The sequence below is a fragment of the Cimex lectularius genome, unplaced genomic scaffold, assembly GCF_000648675.2.
Source record: "Cimex lectularius strain Harlan isolate CLEC.00 unplaced genomic scaffold, Clec_2.1 scaffold2, whole genome shotgun sequence".
Taxonomy (NCBI): domain Eukaryota; kingdom Metazoa; phylum Arthropoda; class Insecta; order Hemiptera; family Cimicidae; genus Cimex; species Cimex lectularius.
In genome coordinates this window covers 3,691,456-3,712,398 of record NW_019394219.1, presented here as the reverse complement: position 1 = coordinate 3,712,398, position 20,943 = coordinate 3,691,456, and the positions used below count along the sequence as shown (strand labels likewise).

Below are 20,943 nucleotides of genomic sequence, written 5' to 3'. Positions count from 1 at the left end.
ATACGTGAAAACAAAAACAAGAATGATAGAATAACTAATGGGATATTTGACAATAATGTATACATTAATTTGTTGTGTGGAGGATTGTTGAAAAACAAATTTATGCAAATAATGAAAGACACACATTTTATACATTTGCCTGTTAAAATGATCCAGTATTTAATCAATGTGTAGAGATTAGTGGCCGTTAATCGATAGTTATTCAGATATCGTGAGATGCGGTCGGGTGTGATGTAGGTTTCAGAAAAACATTTTCTTTGTCGTGCCAACGTTTCGATCTTTTATTGAGATCATCTTCAGGGCTCAATAAAAGATCAAAACGTTGGCACGATAAAGAAAATGTTTTTCTGAAACCTACATCACACCCGACCGCATCTCACGATATCTGAATAACTATTTAATCAATTTTAAGTTTTCTAAACTTAGTACTATAAAATATGGACAAAAACACTTTAAAAACAGTCTAATTCAGCTTGCGCTAACCAACTTTGAATTTATCTAAAAGAAAATTAAACCGGTTTTGTTTATAGTTTAAGCTCTATAAAATTTAAACTCAGCAAAATTAATTTTGATTAATGATTTCAATCGCGATGAATTTGTGAATTTATTACTATGAATCGCGTCAGAAGCATGAAATGACTAATTACATTAATTAACATAAATGATCAAATGATTAATAACAGTAATATTAAACTAACGAGGAAAAACGGACAGCGTTCGTTTTCAGAAATAGTCCTCTATGACAAATCTATTAGGTTCATCGCGCACCAATAAAACTATATTCTGTCCTGACCAAAGTGTCAAAAAAGAAATACTCAGCACTGTATTCAATATTTTTTCATTGTTTGCTTAGTAACATTTTTGGGAAAATTATTTTACTCTGTTTAATTTTTTATTTAACTATTTTATATTTTTCTTTAAATATATCCAGTAAACACAAAAAATTGTAACGATTGCACGTATTTAATTTAAAAAAAACACTTCGTTTGCCTCTCAGAGTGTATTAAATTTTGGGGCAGGAGATAAATGTTGAAATGATTTAGAGCAACTAGTAAGTCTCATTGGTTAAATTGGCTAAATTTTGCTGGTTGCACCGCACAGCCTCCGGGAATTATTTTTTTCCGTCAAGTTAAGACAAAACATGGCTATATCTTTGAACAGCCCAAACCAACCCGTTATTGCGCATTTACTCGAACTGCTTTTAAGTAGAGGCAATAATTCACGGTTATACTCGGTTTTAACGGAAGTTAACCGAATGCGATAGAACACGAGAGGGATTCGTATCAAGTTCTAATATCATCTTGCCTCTTTATCATACCCCTTCCAAAGAAGTATTTGTGAAATTTATCAACCAGCAACGCCCAAGGCAGTGGGCAAATCAAAATAGAAAGTCGATCATCAATACGGCGTCAGACAAATTGAGACGATATTTCCCATTTGCAATAAATCTTTCGCAGATCTTTAATGAAAGCGATCAATGTCCGAGGGTGAACTGCGAGTCGCGCAAAATTTAAACACCTTTAATTGGCTTATCGTGCATTTTAAACTTCACTTTGAACAATTTTACCACCTTATCTTGTAAAAGAAAAAATCTCGATTATCTAAATAATAAAAAAACCATTCGTTGTTTCTCCGAACAATCTACCTGATTTTACGTATTTCAGTTTTAACTTTAAATTGCAAGTGTAATTATGGGTAATTTTGAAACTTTATGTTCACGGACTGCGTGTTATCAAACATTTATCAATAATGTCTAATCGTCTTAATTAGCTAATCTCTCTGCACGTTTCATCTTTTTTTTGTATTCTGCACATTCATTTATATATCTTACTATACCAATCTTATATATCTTACTACATATAATCTTATAATATATCTTACTATACTTTCAGTACTGCCCTTGGAGGACCAGATGCTTTGAGAAACCATCCTAGACCTCGTTGATGAAGGATTAAGAGGTGAGTAGGTTCAGGGGCCAACGTCGTTTAAAGCCCCTTGGATGATTCAGGGAATGAGATAGTCGAGAATGCATGAATTGAAGGGTTAGGTGAAATGATAGTTTTGTAGAACATCAGGAAGGGGAAACAGATGAAGTCATGAGCGAAGAGAATGTTATGATCTGTGTGGACGGTGAGATTAGAGACATAGTAAGGAGTTAAGAGAATTCTTCTGAAGACTTTTCATTGGAATGCCAGAATATTGTGAATATTGTATATTGGCTTGGTGGTACCTCACAGTCCATTCGTTATGTCCTTATAGGTCGACTTATTAATTTGTACAGACATGTCTGAATTTGATCCAAAACAGTTTTCTTAGTTTTTATGGTTTCTTTTCAGTTCTTGTTATTTCCATCTTCTCAGAATCATTGTGTTTCGGGTAAGGAAAAACCTTTTAATGTGGAAACACTGTTTCAAAACATTCGTTGTGTACCTTAGAACTACACAGAATGGGAATTCCTTATCAGTTTGCTGTCTAAGTATAGTTCTAAGTACTTCACTTGTGAAGATGTTGATTGTTCCTTGTTTTTGGTGAATAGTCTAAGTTGTTCTAACATAAAAGATATTTGCGTACATGTTTCCCCGTTCAATTTCATCTTCCATTGGCTCATGCGTAATATTCTATTACCGTCCAAATAGATTGACAGAGTGATATTTTGACATTCGTACCAATTTTGTATTAAAAAAGTAAACAGCCATGGAAAAGTACTATGTCATTCATTGTTAGATAAAAGTATGTAAGATGTAGTTCGGGTTGATTTGGCACACTACATATTCTAGGTATTATTGTAGGTATTCGGTTGGAGTGCCAATTCTTGCCAAGGTATCGATATGACCTGGCCAAGATAACTGGAAGGCACACGGTATTATTCCGAAGAAGGGGGATCACGAAGGGAAAATATTTGATTTCTGGTCTTTTTATGCTCCAAACTATAGATATTCAACTGCCTTCAATTTACCAACACGACTTCTTTGATTAAAGGATTATTCTATTATTATTCTTCGGAATAAAAGTTTTAAGATTCAAAACGTTTTTAGTTATCTATGTGATATCTTGTTAACATTATGGCTACTTGTTCTAATGAAGAATACGCTGTTATACATCTTTTGTACGGGATTTGCGGGTTCAAAGCGATGGCAGCGCGTGGAAAATACATTTCGGAGGGAGCATTTGGAAATAAAATTAAAGAAAGTATAATAATTGATTCAAAATTTCCTTAAGTTTTTTATTTTTTATTATTATTAGTCTTTCCACCTTACCAATACTTCAACCACGGTTTTTTTATTTTCCTTTATCAATTTCTTCATGTATGAAAAAGTAAATAAAAAAGCAATTGCACCACTAATAAGGATATTAAATGTATTACGTTTACTGAAATTTGCTGGTTTCTTAGTTTGTAAATAGTAGATTAAAATCACCATAGTAAGTTTTTCAACTATTTTTCAAAGTTCTGGCTATTAAAACGCTTATTTCACGATCGTTTACAAGTTTAGTATCAATCACATCTTATTGGAAATTTAACGTAGTTTTCAATGATATCAACATATTTGTTCAAAAATTTTAGTTTTGTAGTTATCATTGTTTTTAGAAGCAAGGTTGTAAAATCTTAAAAAGTCAGAAAAGTGGAATAACTCCGAAACTGCTGAGATTCGGACCATAGTTAATTGGCTTTTAGGTTCCATTTTGAATGTCAAATCTACTGGTAAAGTTTTAACACGAGTAGCCGAACACCCTGTATAATAGGTGTAAAGCATGATGGAGAAAAATCGACCTATCCACTACCCTAACTAAGTTAGTAATATGTAAATAAGAAAGAATGCATTTCAGAAAGAGTGGAAGTGCGTATGGTTATTTTTTAGATCCATTTTGAATGTAAAATCTACCGGCAAAGTTTGTAACACGAGTAGCCGAACATCCTGTATAATTCAATTAAAATAATTCTCCCTGGAGTTGGAGAAACCATTTTAACTCAAACAGAATCGTGTGATTGTTTCATCATACATACTTACTAGGGAGGTAGGGAGGGTAGCGTACGAAATGGACCAGAACGGTGGGAATCGAACCCCCGATCCCGGGGTCTACAAACCGAGAGTCTATGCTGCTGTCCACTTGACTACCGCAGTTTTCTAAGTGGTACTTGAGCCACCAGTTCTGAGGTACACAATGAATGTTCTGGGACAGTGTTTTCACACCAAAAGGTTTTTCCTTACCCGAAACAAAGTAATTCTGAGAAGACGGAAATCGGAAAGATATCAAATCTCTTAATAATACTTTATAGGAAGTGAGAAAGTATATGACGATAGAAGGTCAACATGAAGTTTAGAGGTGACCTATGACAATGCAAGTAATTTTCATAAAAATTATTTAATATTTTATAAAAAAACACTGAAACAGGATACAGCTGGAAACGCCAGATTTGCAAAACATAATTTGGCATCAGATACTATTGCACTATCAGACTTCGTTATCTTTACATTAGTTTCTGGACGGAACTACTCAAGACTTTAAAATTAAATAGCTAAATATCTAGTACTTATCGATTATATATATTTTTAAATTACATAACCGAATATTTTTCTGTCAGTTCGAAACATTTTGTTCAGTTAATACCTGTCGCCTATAAAGCTACTTTTGAAAGTGGCAGCTCATTAAATCGCCACAACATTCACTAATGATCGACAAACAACCCTTATTGGACTTGTCAAGTTGATTGTTGGCTTGTAGATGTTTGATGCGGGTTAGTAAATGACCGATTCATACTTTTTTAGAGTTGAAAATTGTTGCGCACGTTATTGAAATAAAAACTATTTGCCACAATTTATTTATAGGCATAAAAGATATCTATAACTGTTTTTTAAGTTTTTACGTTCAATACCCTACATTTATAATTGAATTGTCGACTATTTTAATTTTTGTAATCACCCAACACAGATTGTACGCACCTTGTAATTAAATTCCTACAAGAAAATTCTCTAAGATGATTAAACCAATGGTGCCTATGATTTAAATATAACAAATTTTAAAAAATCATTTTTTTCTATTATTGTGTTTTATGCCTTAAAACAAGTTTGTTTGTCACCTTGGTCAGGACGTAAATCTATTAAAAATTCATTTTCGTGAATGCGACGCGTCATTGCGTTTTTAGAATCATATGTGTGACCGGAAGTGTGCAGTGTATAAAAACGCAGATCGTTCCGGAGGAAGTGTCATTTATCCGGAAGCATGAAATCGGTTTTATGGTGCTTTGTGACGGCCCTCGCGGCCGCTGCCTCCTACAATTTCGCAGATACGGAATTCAGTGAGTCTGTAATAAATTGATTAGTTTCAAAAATCACTTTGATGTCGTTGAAACACATCGTAGATAACACAATTTTTCTTGATAATAACTGTCTGTTTGATAAATTTGTTTCGACGAGTAATATTACGCATATGACTATAGTTATTTTAAAGTAAAAAGTAAAGTAATTCCCGTTTTAAAGGAAGACTTAATGTCCAACTTACCCGTTGGATGTCGCGGACGAGGGGTCAAACTACTGCAGTGTATTTCTTTTAATTTATACTCAACAAAAAGCCATGGGCTGTGCCTGGATTCGAACCCAGGACCCCAGGCTAACGTGGCCTTAACCACTCGATCATAGCTAAATGATTTCAATGATGAAAAAAAATATACGAGGTCTTTGAATATTCTTTGAAAATTTATTAGTATGGTTTTAAGAAGTTGTAATGAAAAATCTGTAGTTCTCATATATGACATAAATATTACTTAAATGTTGATGGTTTATAGACAACTTTCTGGATGAGGAACTGATAGAAATATCAGTGGTTTCTGAGACTCCACGATCCAAAAGGGAATCGGATCCTGAAAATGAAACCACGTACTCTACGACAGCCACTCCTCCCGAAACGGAGGTTTCTCAAGTACCTTCCGTTTGTAGACACCACTGCAGGAATGATCGGCGACGTATGACCTACCATCACAGCCACCGTTATCACGTAAGATGCCTTTCGAGTCGTAAACATATTTAAAATAATGGCTTTTCCAGGGCTGCTGTGGCCGAGGGTCCTTCAGAAACGCCAGATTCATGAAAGCGAGCGGTGATTATATGAACGAAAGAGACTGCATGCGTGAAGTGATGGAAAACATACCGAACGCTACAAATGGTATAAATATGTATACTATTCGATACTATTACTTATAGTATTCGATACTTTAAATAGGAATAATACATTTATTATAAAGGTAATACGGATTCTTTCAACATCTACTCTTGTGAAGAGGTGAACAGGATGAAAAAAAAACACGTCGTAAGTAGCCATGTCATGTTTTCTAGTAGAGTGTGTGATATCGCAACTTATGTGATATCGTAATTTGTAATAACAGAAGCGATGTTTTTTCTAATTTGCATATTCCTATGCAAGGTATCAAATGTCAAGTCAATTCGATTTTACAAAACCTATTTGAAAATCGGTTCAGAAAATCGTTAGATATTGAAAACGTAATAAGGGAAATTAGACTCTGCAACTTTAAACTTTACCATTGATTTTAAGTCAAAAATTAATTTTGTTTAACTTTACCATTTAGTTTATACAATTTAGGCCCATTGGAATATTTGGAATATTTTATCAATTAACTTCACAGACACAAAACACAAATGATAAAATATGACTAAATGTAAAAATACGCTACATACATTTAATTTATTCTATGTTTTTAATAATTAAAAATAGAAATGTTCGGAAATTATTCATAATATTGTTGCCCGTGGATGTGTTAGTACCTACGTTCACCGGATGAGATGGTAACCTGAAGATAAAACCTCCCTTCCGCATTTATAATTTACTCTTCTAGGTTCAAACAGGTTTCTGTCTGTAATTTTTGCTGATTTAGTTAATATAGGAACTGGCTGAAAATAGTTTTTTTTTTGCCCAACAATACTTTGTATCTCACTTGGGTGTGACAGAAGATTATCTGATGGTATTAACCTTCTCCTGTCAATCATGTAATAGTGATGAAATATGCTCTTAGAAATAATTAATATTGTAGGATTAGCTTAGATGTTGTACGAGCAGTAAATGAAAACGTCACAGGGCCTGATTGTCCGAGAAGCTAAAAGCTGTGCGATGGCTAAGAAGGTATTGTGCTTACCTGTTTGAAGTGAGGCCGTACCTATTGTACTGANTCGAAACGTTGGCACGATAAATAAAATGTTTTTCTGAAACCTACATCACACCCGACCGCATCTCACGATATCTGAATAACTATCGATTAACGGTCACTAATCTCTACACATTGATTAAATACTGGATCATTTTAACAGGCAAATGTATAAAATGTGTGTCTTTCATTATTTGTATAAATTTGTTTTTCAACAATCCTCCAAACAACAAATTAATTATACATTATTGTCAAATATCCCATTAGATATTCTATCATTCTTGTTTTTTTTTCACGTATAGTTATTACAAAATAGTTTTTTTTTCAAATCTTGGTAATTACAAACATATTTGCTGTTGTCCAATGTATTTAGTTATAATTTGAATTCAATAAGGTTATTTATTGGATTTCATATTTTCGTTGCTAGACTGGGTTTTCCAATAACTAATATATACTAAGGCTCAAAATTGACAAATCTTTTAAATAAAATTTACAGGAGATGCATGGAAAAATAAAACTGATAGGCGTACATATCCATATGCATTTAAAATGAAACATGGAGTCAAGCAGGAGTTATAAGCCCAAATTAAAAATAAAATCTCGGCAACGTACTATTAATTTTCCATGCTCTGTTCGCGAGAGATTATTTTAATTATGATTAAAAAATAATTTAATAAACATTAAAAGTCAAGCAGCATTGAAGGCAGTTGGACTCCCCCTTCAGTTCAAAACTGTGGTCTGGCGATGTCCAACATACTTCAGCATCTTTTAATGCATATTTTTTTGACATTAATTGCCTGTACTTTTAACGGTTAGTGAAAGGTCAATATTTTAAATAAATACTCGGTAGTTTGTTAATAAAAATAATTACCGTCTTTTACCAATTTTTAAGAAAGCCTAGAAATAAAAAAAAAATTAAACTAACTGTAAGAGGAACAAAAAAGAAAAATATAAGTGACCGTAAAAATAATAAAATAACAATTGAAGAATTTATAACGATGAACTAGATTATCGACCTGCTGGATACAAGAAGTCTTTTCAGAGGATCTTCGGAAGAGGTCAAAACAGAGAAAACTTCCTTACGGTTTTCGCCGAGCTTTCGACAGTTTTATACTGTCATCTTCAGGGCCTGTTTTATTATCATATAAACAAACAATTAAAACATGAAAAAACAATAATTACAACAATAATTGGATATCTTACTTTAAAACCTTAATAGGAAATTAAACAACATGGTGTTTTGGGCACAGAAGTACATTATGTTTTTTCCGGCTCAGCCTGAGGTTACATTTTTAAACAATGCTTAAATTAAACTGTCTAGAAATCCTGTTTAAAGAAACAAAAACGTTTCTTTAAAATATCGAGCGGCAAATTCTCAACGTTTTTACACTAAATCAAGCTTAAATCAAAATCTGTAATAAAAGTGTATAAGAGAATATCTCGTAGTTTCAATGAACGTATTTGTACTTATTTTCAGTTTGAATTTAAGTAGTTTATTCACATTAAATTAATGAGCTAAAAGGTTCAAATAAAAACTGAGCTATAAAGAGAACCAACCTGTAGAAAGAAATTAAAACACAAGCCAAAGTGTAGACTTGTTTAAAGAAGATGACCCTATATTACTTTTGTAAGATAGAGCAATTAATACGTTGTAAAACAAATTTTAATGTCAACCACTTTGGATAGAAATCACATTATTCCATGCGGAAGTAAAAATTTACAAGTTGATGCGCTAGTGTTTTAAAGCACCTTTAATAAAACGAGAAGAAAAATTTTACGACCCAGGACGCCTTTAACACTTAGACCATCAAAGTGAAACAGCCAAGACCTTAGACGTTATAAAATCTCCACCCCCGCTTTCTTTAACTTCTTTGAAATATTCAAGTTAACATTAAAACGCTAAAGAGTTAAAAGTGTATTTTTTATTTCTGGTGCGTGAATTGGGGCATTTCGGTATCGAACCGGGCCCCGGTCGAGATAGGGGAAAACGGATCGTTCTGGAAATACATTCTCCGCAAAGCTATATAACTAACAGTTAATGTCTTCCGTGATAAATCGCGGAATATTAAAGCCTGGATGGGCTGCATCGAGGGGGTTGGGCGTCTAACTGCATTTTTATACCGGTCTTATTCCCCGCTCGCGGGGGTTGAAACACAATAATCCTCCATAAAACTCAGGCCTAAGAGGATTGATGCAAGTAATTCCGCGCAGGCGAGGATTACGAAAATATTTAGAAATACGATGTGTTTCATTCCGAGTATTGGTGATACGGTATATTGGCCACAATGTGTTTTTTATTGAATTTAAATTACATGTTAACTATGGTAAGTCCAAATTAATTTAATAGATTATTTGGCCAAATTTAGTAAATTCTTTGTTTTTCTCAATATCAAATTCTGGTTTTATTTTGAAATATAATTAAAATGATAATGTACCTAATAAACTAAAACGTTACATAAAATTACATTACAATTACATTAAAAAAATCTAGGTTTTTTTATACGATGTGAATGACTAATACTGGATTCAGTGCATGTATTTAACTGTTTAAAAAAATAATTAAATCTATTTTTAAATTCAACATCAAGATTACGCTGTGTGAAGGATTTTAATTTCAACAAAAACAACCAGCCTCATTAATTTACTGGAGGCTTTATCGAGAATAAAGCCTTATTACGGGCTTCCTCTTCAGAACTATAAAACTTTATTTCATACTAAAGTTAAAAATTTTACGATAAATAGTAGGGCGTAAAAAAATGAGAAATGATGTTGGCTTATGGCAACGTAAATTTAAAAGTAACCATTAAATTAATTAATCTTTATGTAAGGTATTGGTCGAGATAAAAATGTCAGTGTCACGAGCGGGATTCGAACCCACGACCTTCGGATAAATACGCCGCTGCACTACCACTTCTACTATCGTGACTTCGATCCACTCCGACACCAACTTCCCATCTCAACCCACCTTTCGAATTTTCCATTTTTTTTGCCATTTTTCAAATGTCAAATCAGGATTCGATTCTCGGCCACAAATGAAATGGCTGGAGTGCTTTAGTGAAAATATACTTAATTTTACTTATTAAATCCATTAGATTTCGTGGTCCGATCTTTATGTAAGGTATTGGTTGAGATAAAAAAGTCAGTGGCTTCAGGTTATTAACCAGCCTCTACAGCCTTGCCAGCGGTTCCTTAGTGTAGGATCTTGCTTGTGGTTTTGCTTGTCCCAGTTGCAAGAACCTGCACCTACGTAGATCCTCACAGAAACATAAAATGAGTACCACGGTCTCCTCCTTTTCCTGGCAGTGTGTCTTCTGTCTGTACTCCTATCCGGTGCATGTGCTTTCTTAAGTGGCAGTGCCCTGTCAGAAGTCCAACCATAATCGGTTCAGTTGCCTTCCAGTCATTCTTTTGTAAATTTTGCAGATGGTACTTCTATGAATCTCTTTGCATGCCTCATATCTGTGGTATTGTTCCACTAGGTTTTGGACTCATTAAGGATCCATTTTAAGACGTATCCTTTCTTGTGGCAGGCTGCTAAGCCCAGAGAGTCCATGTTGGCTCCTTTTTGGCCAATATGTCAACATTTTCGTTGCGTCTGTGCCCCGAATGTCCAGGAACCTATGGCAGGGTCAGGTCATTTGTGTCACTGACTTCCGTCAGACCTCCATGCAGTTCGAAACACTCTTTGCCTTTGCCTCCCCGGCTAAGGCCCTAAGTGCTGCCTGGCTGTCAGAGAAAATGGCTATCTTCCGGGAATGTATTCCTAGCCTTTTTATTTCTCTGGCGCAATGTTCAATCGCTATGATTTCAGACTGGAAAACAGTAGCATATTTACCTAGGTTTACCGTTAGTTCGGTCTTGGGGTTCATCCCGAAGACCCAGCAGGAAAGATGGGACAAAAGCACAGAGAGAAGATTAACCCACCACCTTTCACCCAGTATCGAGCCATAGAATTGTGGTTTCAACCAGTTTTGGATCACCCAAATAATGACAGGACACGGAATTTTCATGCTTACCTGCACCGGTTTGATGTGTTGCCTTCTCAGTCGGTGTCACTGACCAACAAAGACTGTTCAACTGTCACCTATTTCAGAGTGCGAAGGATCCTTTAAAGCTCCTCTTCCGCCAATCTAGACCCAGACGCTCAATAAACTAATTAAATGAAAGTCCACTTGTGAGGCCCTCAAGCCTTTTATGCGAGCTATAGTAGTTTAGACGTTTTTAAGTGATAGTTATTTTATTCGTTGGATTAGCAAGAGCTACAGCGAATTTTTACTTCCGGGCTGGTTAATCTTTGCACCCATATGTCTAGTTATTTATTAAAATATTCTGGATATAGTTTTATTAGAAAATGTATTCAAAAGCATTAACCAGCAAAGGGGAGAAGTATTAGATTAGAGAAATTAATAAGAAGAAAAATATTTCCCTGCCTTCTATGGGCCTCCTCTGTTGGGGCAAGGCCAAAGGAAGCCGTTAAATACAGCAAGATCCTGTAAATTTGCATACCGTAGGAACAAGTTTAGTGGCCGTTGTATCCGGCCTGAAATTTCCCTTTGATTCGGTGTGGAAATGGATTGGTAAAAAAAAAAAAATAAATAAAAAATTAATAATTTATTTTTTAGGTTTTTTAAAATTTGGTTTCATAAAAAAGGCCATGAAAATATAAATAAAGGAAGAGAAGTGTGACGAAGAAAGTGGCAATGAATTTAGGAAATACATCGTCAAAATCGATTGATTTTTGAAATATTAAAATTGACGAGTTGACTTGAAACAGACTTATTAATTTTTATCTTAATGTACATCACTTTTCACTATATTTCATGTGATCGATGAAAGTTAATTGAATCGTAGAGTCATCTAGCGTTCATGCCTGTCAATTGAGAGTGATTAATTTTCCCAATAATACCCCGAGAGAGGGATGCAGCTCACGACCCCCGCAGTCATCTATTAGCGGACATCCAATATGTGACCTACATTGGAGGAGGCTTCATGCTCCAGTCAAGAAGGTATAAATCGCTGCGAACTCACGTTCCTCGGAAAAGGGGAGGGAATCGGCCGGGGAGTTCATCAGGGCGGCAGCTGCCCCTGACGTATCTCGGTGAACGTGCCCAATCCTCGACCCGTCACTAACAATATATAGAACTGGCGGTGTACGGAGGGGCAGGACTCTCTCGATCTCTCTCACCCTCTCACTCTCACTCACGCTTTTTCTTCCTCTCTCTCTCTCTCTCTCTCTCTTTCTCTCTCGCTCCATTTCTGTCCAGACAACCAGAAAATGAACGGCGGGGGTCGTGGAGGGAGCGCTTATCTCTTGGTCCGCCCTCGCATAAATGCCCGGTGATAGCTCCCTCTGTGGCCTCACGTGAAGATTCACTCAGGTCATCCCTTTCAGGCCTGTCACCTCTCAACAACGGACTTCTTTATCTCAAGCTTATTGTCCCACCGGCCGTCCTGATTAACCCTGTGGTGTTTGCGTTTCAAATAATACTATACAGTTGAATGTTGTTTGAGGTTGCTGAAAATTGAAATAAATTCAAACCGCCAATATTTTCTTTAACGTTTCAATGAATTATACTCTTCAGCGGCAATTAAAAACTATATCTGATAATGTAAAAGTTTACAAGATATTAATTATCGATGCAAATCGCCTTATCCCTGATTTTTTATATCCAAAGGCTGATATCACTCACGATATAGCAGCATAATGGCCGCACCATATTTGCTAATTTGTTAATGCCCATCAAAACTTTTTGTTATGAGTGTTTCATAGTTTTAATTGTTTTTAAGAATTAAGTAAGTTTTATGTTAAGTTTAGTGTCTATCTTTCTATAGTATTGAAACTATTAATGTCTCTCTCTCTCTCTCTCTCTCTCTCTCTCTCTTTCTCTCTCACTCACTCTCGCTCGCTCTCTCTCAAAAAATATAAATAGTATATTACAACCAATAATCAAAAATAATCTTACAATAAAAATATGTAAAAAATGAAATTTGTTTGGTGATTAGTGACCGTTAGTCGATGATTATTTGGAGATCATGAGATGCGGTCTGTCTAATTGAGCCCTGAAGATGATCTCAATAAAGTTCGAAACGTTGGCACAATAAAGAAAATGTTTTTCTAAAACCTACGTCAAACCAGACCACATCTCATGATCTCCGAATAATCAGTTAATGAAATTGTTACTGTTTTTCTGTTGAATCAAGTTGTCTATAGCTCCACAGGTTTTATTGAAGTCTTGCAGACTGAAAGGCAAAAATGTTGCCACCCTTTATATTTTTTGCTTAGACAATTTTCCATAGATAACCTTCAACAGTATTTGGTCTGTTATAAAGGATTAGAGGTACATAAAACAGATAATATCTCCCACTTGTGTTTTCAATTGAATTTTGTAACTAAATTTTTGAATAGTCTATCTCTACTTTGTAGGTTTTTCTGTAAAGCTTCTCTTTAACGTTCAGCTGGTTTGATTTTTTGAAATTGTACCACTTTTATATTTCAAATTTGTTTGAGAGATGGTTTTAAGTGATACAGATTCGGTTAGAATTATAGCATTTTGAAGATGGAATAAGTCAAGCATATGTGGCCAGGGTGCTTAACATTCCCAGAAAATTAGTCCAAAGGGTTTTCCATCGTAGCCATGATACTGGGATATTTGACAATAATGAATATAGTTATTTACTGGGGAGAGGATTGTTAAAAACCAAATCTATGAAAATAATGAAAGAGATTTTGTATATTTGCCTGTTAAAATGATACAGTATTTAATCAATTTTAATTTTTCTAAACTTAGTAATATAAAGTATGGACAAAAACACTTTAAAAACAGTCTGATTTAATTTGCGCTAACCAACATTGAATTTATCTGAAAAGAAAATTAAACCGGTTTTGTTTATAGTTTAAGCTCTATAAAATTTAAACTCAGCCAAAGTAATTTTAATTAATGACTTCAATCGCGTTGAATTGGTGATGAATTTATTACTATGAATGGCGTCGTAAGTACAAATTGGTTAATTACATTAATTAACGCAATATTTAACCAACGAGGAAAAACGGACATCGTTCGTTTTTAGAAATAGCCTTTTTCCTCTATGACAAATCTATTGTGTTCATCGCGTAACAATAAAACTCTATTCTGTCCGGACCAAAGTGTCATAACCTTCATTGTAACAGATTGTTAACAAATAAATTAAGCACATATCCAATTTTGATGTAGAATATGCTCATCAACAATTTAGAAACAACAAATTCAATTTCCTTTTTCAACATTTGTACTTGTTAGAATTATTTAAGTGATATTTACCTACAAACAGTGACAAATATGCACTAAGATGATTTTCTTAAGTTGTACCATTTTTAGTTTCAAATTTGTTTGAGTGATAGTCAAGTGATACCGATTCGGCTGGAATTACAGCGTTTTTGGAAGGTGGAAGATGTCAGGCCTATATGGCCAGGGTGCACAACGTTTGCAGAACAACTGTCCAAAGGGTCGTCCATCGCAACCAAGATACCGGAGGTTACTCACAAAGGCATGGGTCATCACAAACGGATGATCGTTTTATTGTTTGGAATGTACTCGATAATCTATCTACATTATAGCGCTGTTGAGATCAAGCATCGACTTCAACAAGTTAGAATTGTTGCACTGTAAGGGGAAGACTTTCAGAAGCTGGATTAGGTTTCAGGTTTTATTTTTATGCAACACAGCTAGGATCGTTGGAACGGGCTAATTTAATTCAATGTTGTGAGTGTCCAGGCCAAATGTTGACCCACTATCAAACACCCTTGAGACGAGTTGTCAAAGGGGTAAAAAAGTCGCCTAGTGATGACAGACAATTTTCAGGAATTAGGAATGGTGATGTTGGAGAAGTATGCAAATATTGCACAAAACTACCAAAATCCATGTCACGTCGAATGCAAGCGTTGAACGACGCAAGAGGAGAAAATTCTGTGCTGAAATATTTTCTTAATTGTCTCCATATCAAAAATTTTATTAAAATTGTTTTACTCGGTTTAGTTTTTATTTGATTTTTTAAATATAGCTATATTTTATATTTTTCTTTACAAATATATGTAAACAACGAAAAATAAAAATCAACTATTTACTAAAAAAAATTAGGGTAGTGTGTTAGGGTGTTTATCTATTTTTAAATAAAATGAACTAAAATTCAGTTTATATTTTATCCATAGTTTAGTGGTCTATTAGCCAAATTAGTTTTTTCAATTAATTATTCTTTTTTTGTAATGTGTTGGCTGAAATGAAATTTTTGTTGAAATGAAATAAATCAAAAATGCTCAGAAGTACAAAATAATTCGATTTATAATGCAGAATGTTCATTTGAATCGAACTTTAAATATTTTTTACAGGGTGCCCAACTGCAGAGGTGATATCAACCCTCGTCCTAACAGTTGCGGCCGCCAACGCCCCCGGTTTATTATTGTTTACGTCAGCATTTTGGAGTCCTGAAAATAGACAGATATATCAGGAATATCACTTTTTGTTAGTTATTTTTTGCTATGTACTTATATATTATGGAATAATTCTTATACTGTATTGTATTTACTGTGCTATTCGGGTAGATCTCAGGCTAAAAAGTTAACTACTGATATATTAATGCTTTTGATGGACTTTCCATGTTACTAAAACCGTACGAATTCCATAATAGTTATTTTCTTCCCATAAGAAAAGCCAGCGAAGCCGTTGAATATTGTAGAATGTTCTTAGTGCTTTCTTGTTCAGACGGCAGCGTTAACCCTTTGAGCCGTATAATAACGCCCTGGCCAGAGGAAATGACCCGTATAAAATTGTAGCAGGAAAGTTTTTATGGAGCATTATTTTTTTGGGGGGTAACTTTTCCACATTTCCCATAACTAAGAAGAAGCGGCGGGTAAGGTGGCCCGGTAAATCATAATTAACGCCTCACCCTCTTCAGAACACTAACTCAAGGGCTCCCGGGGCATACTTTCAACTTGCTACTTAGCCCCTGGAGGCGGGATCCTAGCTTTTGCTCTCTCGCTTCCACTTTGCAACTAACAAATTTTCCCGACCTAGAAGTTGGGATGAAAATTATAATATGTCCGCAAGCCTTGTTGAGACCCCGGGTGAGAGAGGGAGCCGTTTAATTACTCGGGTGACACTCCATCAACTTGAAAAAATGCCCTCTAATTCAACTTCACGCGTTAATATTTCCCGAGAAAATTGCTGTTGTATTATCTCCATTTATAATAGCAAAACTTAAATAAACTTTACAAACAGCAGCCAAACGGTTTGTTAATAAGTCTCCTGAAATGGCCGTGACAAAACAGTTTGCGCTGATTGCGCCCATCCATCAAACCAGGTCGTGACAAAGCCCTTTGCTTTTTTCTGTATGTGTTAAAATCCAGCATGTTATTAATTTCATTTATGTTTCCACAATATAATTACGTAATAATTTTTTTCAAGGAAAATAGTTGAAATGACGACCTTTGCGATTGTTTGCCAGTTGTCCAAACTCTGAGAACATTTCCTGTAGATGAATCATAATTGCAATTATTAGTCAAAATAACAAAAGCACTCACTTTTAGTTTTTTTTTACCATCCCTATCCACTTTCAACTTCAATTGTCAATAATTATAATACATTACTATTAAGTCTTTATCTATTTATTAAATACAAAAATTCATATGTGAAGCAAAAACAAACGTTAGATCGTCAGAGTAGAGTCATCATAATGTTTTCATAACCGGATGGCAATTGTTTAACAAAGAAATACAATTATTTTATTTTATGATTATTTAAATTCAATCAATTAATCTTTATGAAAGGTATTGGATGAGATAAAAAAAGTCAGTGTCACGAACGGGATTCGACCCCGCGACCTTCCGGTAAATACGCAGCTGTTCTACCACTTCAGGTATCGTGACTTCGATCCACTCGGACACCAACTTCCCATCTCAACCCACCATTCGAATTCGAGAATCGAATAGACTACACGACATTTGAAAAATGGCAAAAAGGAGGGAAAGTTCGAAAGGTGGGTTGAGATGGGAAGTCCGAGTGGATCGAAGTCTCGATAGCTGAAGTGGTACAGTAGCGGTGTATTTAGCCGAAGGTCATGGGTTCGAGTCCCGCTCGTGACACTGACTTTTTTATCTCAACAAATACCTTTCATAAAGATTAATTAATCGAAAAGAAGTTATTTGGCCAATCGGACCAAGAACTCTTACTTTTGCTTTTAGGATCATCATTTCAGCTCCGGTTAGTAGTTCTCTTACAAATCTTTTTAATCTAATCTCCTTGATTCTTAAACAAATTGCTAAGAAGTGATATGTACTGTCTATGAATCTTGTCAACCATGTGACAATAATCAGTATAATTTATGCAAAATTACATGCTCATACAGCTTCACTTGTTCTCATTTTCGTTATTATATATGTTAACTATATATAAGAATTAATAAATGAATAAAATATGTCAGGGCCACAGAACTGGATCGGCAGAAAAGTTAGTCAGCCTTTAGAGAATATGCATCCTTTTCATTGACTGTAAGCCATACGCTGACGACATACTGATACATTTATATGGATTTAAGAGAAATATCGATAGATATAAATATATATTTATATTATTGCATGAAATTACTTATAACAACCCGATACCCAAAGGATAGTTATGTTTTTGTTATGTACTTCTGCAGGCTTTTCTTCATCTAAGTGTTTCTAAAACAATTCTCAGAGCATTAGAAGTATGTTTTAAAATTGATTGAATTTAGCTTTCATTGCGTCGAAATTTCATATGACTTTTTTCTTTCAAGAAATCTTTCTTCGCATTCATTTTAAATTTATTTAATNTAAGAAGTAACTAACTATATTAATAAATTTATAATTTAAAAAATATTAAAATTGACAAAAAATATAAATTTTACCAAATACATATTATGCAAATGTTTAAAAAATGTAAATAAAAATTTATATAAAATTACAAAATCATGAACAAATGTAGAAGCCATGATATACAAATTGGATAATAATTTTGGCGGCTAAAGATGATGGATTACGGTAAACTTTTTTTTTTTTTTAAGTCATTTTACACGGGCCATCTAATAGAAAAACAGCGAAAATTATATGTCGATACAAAAGACAAAATGCGACAAAAAGAAGTCCGACATGCATCTTGTGAGGTTTTACCGTGCAGTCGATAGTTACTTATTCTCAAAAATGAAAAAGGTTTGGGAAAAAATTCACTTTTTCAGAGTATCCACTCAATTTTTTTAAAAAGAAACTGCATCAAAATTTGATACGAAAATTTTATTATATGTCGTTAAATCCATTGAATCGTTTCGTCACTAAATAATTATTATATTATAAGAATGTCATCGTAAACTAATTGATACCAAAGAGGAAAGTCAAGATATTTCTCGATATGAATTTTCCCTCGCTATTATTCAGAAGATATTAAGAAGGCTGGGGAATTTGGGAAGGGATGAATAAATTTTGTTCGTAATAAGGGCCGAGCGGTGAACTTATTTAGGATATTAATTTTTCAAACTGATTCTGCTACGGCCTGGGCCACTGGTAAGTCATAAATATGCATTCTGGGAAATTAGCATTGTAAAACTGATTCGAGGTGTGAGAACAATTAGGAACTGCCGGCAGTCGGGGGCGTCGGAGCACTGGGGGCGGCATACCCTCAGAAGGGTAATCTGGACCTATCCATCGAGTGGGGCTGTGGTGAGGGGGTTAACGCAATTATCAAACAAAACTGAGGGGTCCGACTATACAAGAATCATCAATTTTCTCGAACCTCGGTAGAACAACATGAAATCCTTAAATTGCCTTATTTGTCTAGGGCTACCTCCAACCTTTTATAGCAATCAAATGCAATTTAATGATAATTGCTTTTTCCTTTATCTTGATACATTTAATCGTCTACTGAATCAACATTACTACACCATTACATTTTTACATCTATTTATCATAAAAATTAATTATAAATATAATATGGACAATTAAAAGGTATTAAAAACATTATAAAATTATAATAAACTACAATATAACTCTGTCCACCCACTCAAATATCGTTTCATTCGTCTATTATTCAAATTCATCACTCGTATAATTTTTATCCGTCTTTTCAATCATCTGGTTACTTTGTTTTTTATTAGCCCCATTCATGTTTCAAGTGATGCAGGCTCCATCTATTCGTCTAATTATCTATCGACAGGTCTTCCATATTTGAAGAGTGGAAATTCCAAATGTCCTAAGTGCGTTCTGTAAGCAATAAAATTTTTTCAGGATCTGATCCACTTATTCTAAAACGTTCAGTCAAAAAGGAAGAAGGCAACACTAAGGTTTTTAAATATTTGTTTTTTCTTATGCCATTGTGTATTTTTCACTTGTCTAAAATCACCAAATTTCATTGTTTCTATCCTGTATGTTTAAAAAAAAATAAATGTATAATTTAATAATGTATCTAGTGTATTTTAAATGCATAATACTAATTTCTAATTTTTTATAATTGAAGAGTGGAAATTCCAAATGTTCTAAGTGCCTTCTGTTATTTTTTTTCAGGAAAGCAATAGAACTGCGTAAATCAAATGGTAACTCAAAAACTTTATTGAGATGTGTTGGTAATATAGGAGTATATCCTTTCGCATCTAGTGCAATGAAAAACAAAAACTGCTTAATATGCATAAAAATACGAAATTGAAGAAACGTTCTATGGTACGTACCGTGGTACATAGAGCTTTGAATGAAAACTATATTGGCACATAGAACATGGTAAACCTAAATAATTTAATAGACGAAATTAACGTATAAAGATAAATTAAAGTTTTAATTATTTAGAAACTCGCTCGTGACACTGACTTTTTATCTCAACCAAGACCTTAAAAAAAATAAATAATTAATTGAAAGAAGTGATTCGGTCAATTAACCACTAAAACATAAATGGATTATTATTTAGTATGTTTTAATAATAGTTTTTAGCAGTTTCCGGCGAAAAATCCAACATGGCACAGAAATATTTTTTCTTGCCATCCGACAGGAATTGCTTCTGAATCAATGACAGAAACTTTTTTAATATCATCAGGTTTAACCCCTTATTTACATTAACACATTTCCACAAGTCTGTGTCATTGAATGTGGAGTTATACCTGGATTCTCTTTGGAAACTTTTATCATAGTAGCCTTTGTAATTGGAAAATTTACTTTTAATATATTCACGGGTGTGTTTTAAATCTAGAAAGTACCTATGATCCATGTTAACTACGGAGAACGGTTCCCCTGTGCATAGCTGATGCACAACATTTTGTAAATCTGAAGGAGTGAAACATTTGGAAACCCTTTTCCTCTTTTCAATAATGGCGAAGTCTCGATCACATGATAAAAAGCTATGACCGCTTTTTAGAAATTTCTTAACAATTTTTTCAAAATGTCCAAATTGTACCAAACGCGTAAAAACAAATAAGGGTGTGGTTTTTATTTTGGCCTGCACAATTAACTGACCACATAACCAGATTCTTTCTGCCGAAAATGTCATATGAATTTACTATATCCAACTCTGATTCTCTAATTGGCTGATTCGCCACGGCTCATAGAACCTTTGGAAAAATCATATGTCCCATTCTTAGACCAGTGACATCTATGACAAACGCAACAAACCACCTTGAAAGAGGTTTGGCACTAAGAACTTTATTAGGGTTATTGGCGATGGCACATAGAACATATTAAGAAAAAACTCTCAGTGTTGAGGAAGTTGGCACTTAGAACGTTTGGAATTTCCACTCTTCATTTTCCCATTGATACTACCTTAAAT

The 20,943-nt window shown here is 34.2% G+C and overlaps 1 protein-coding gene across 1 annotated transcript; it reads left to right on the top strand.

Moving 5' to 3' along the window:
- Positions 1-5,218: 5,218 nt before the first annotated feature.
- On the top strand, positions 5,219-6,366 carry LOC112128276. Its single transcript, XM_024230253.1, has 4 exons — positions 5,219-5,296; positions 5,783-5,991; positions 6,042-6,159; positions 6,239-6,366. The coding sequence occupies exons 1-4, from the start codon at positions 5,221-5,223 to the stop codon at positions 6,364-6,366; spliced, it is 531 nt and encodes a 176-aa protein (XP_024086021.1). The 5' UTR covers positions 5,219-5,220.
- Positions 6,367-20,943: the final 14,577 nt, after the last annotated feature.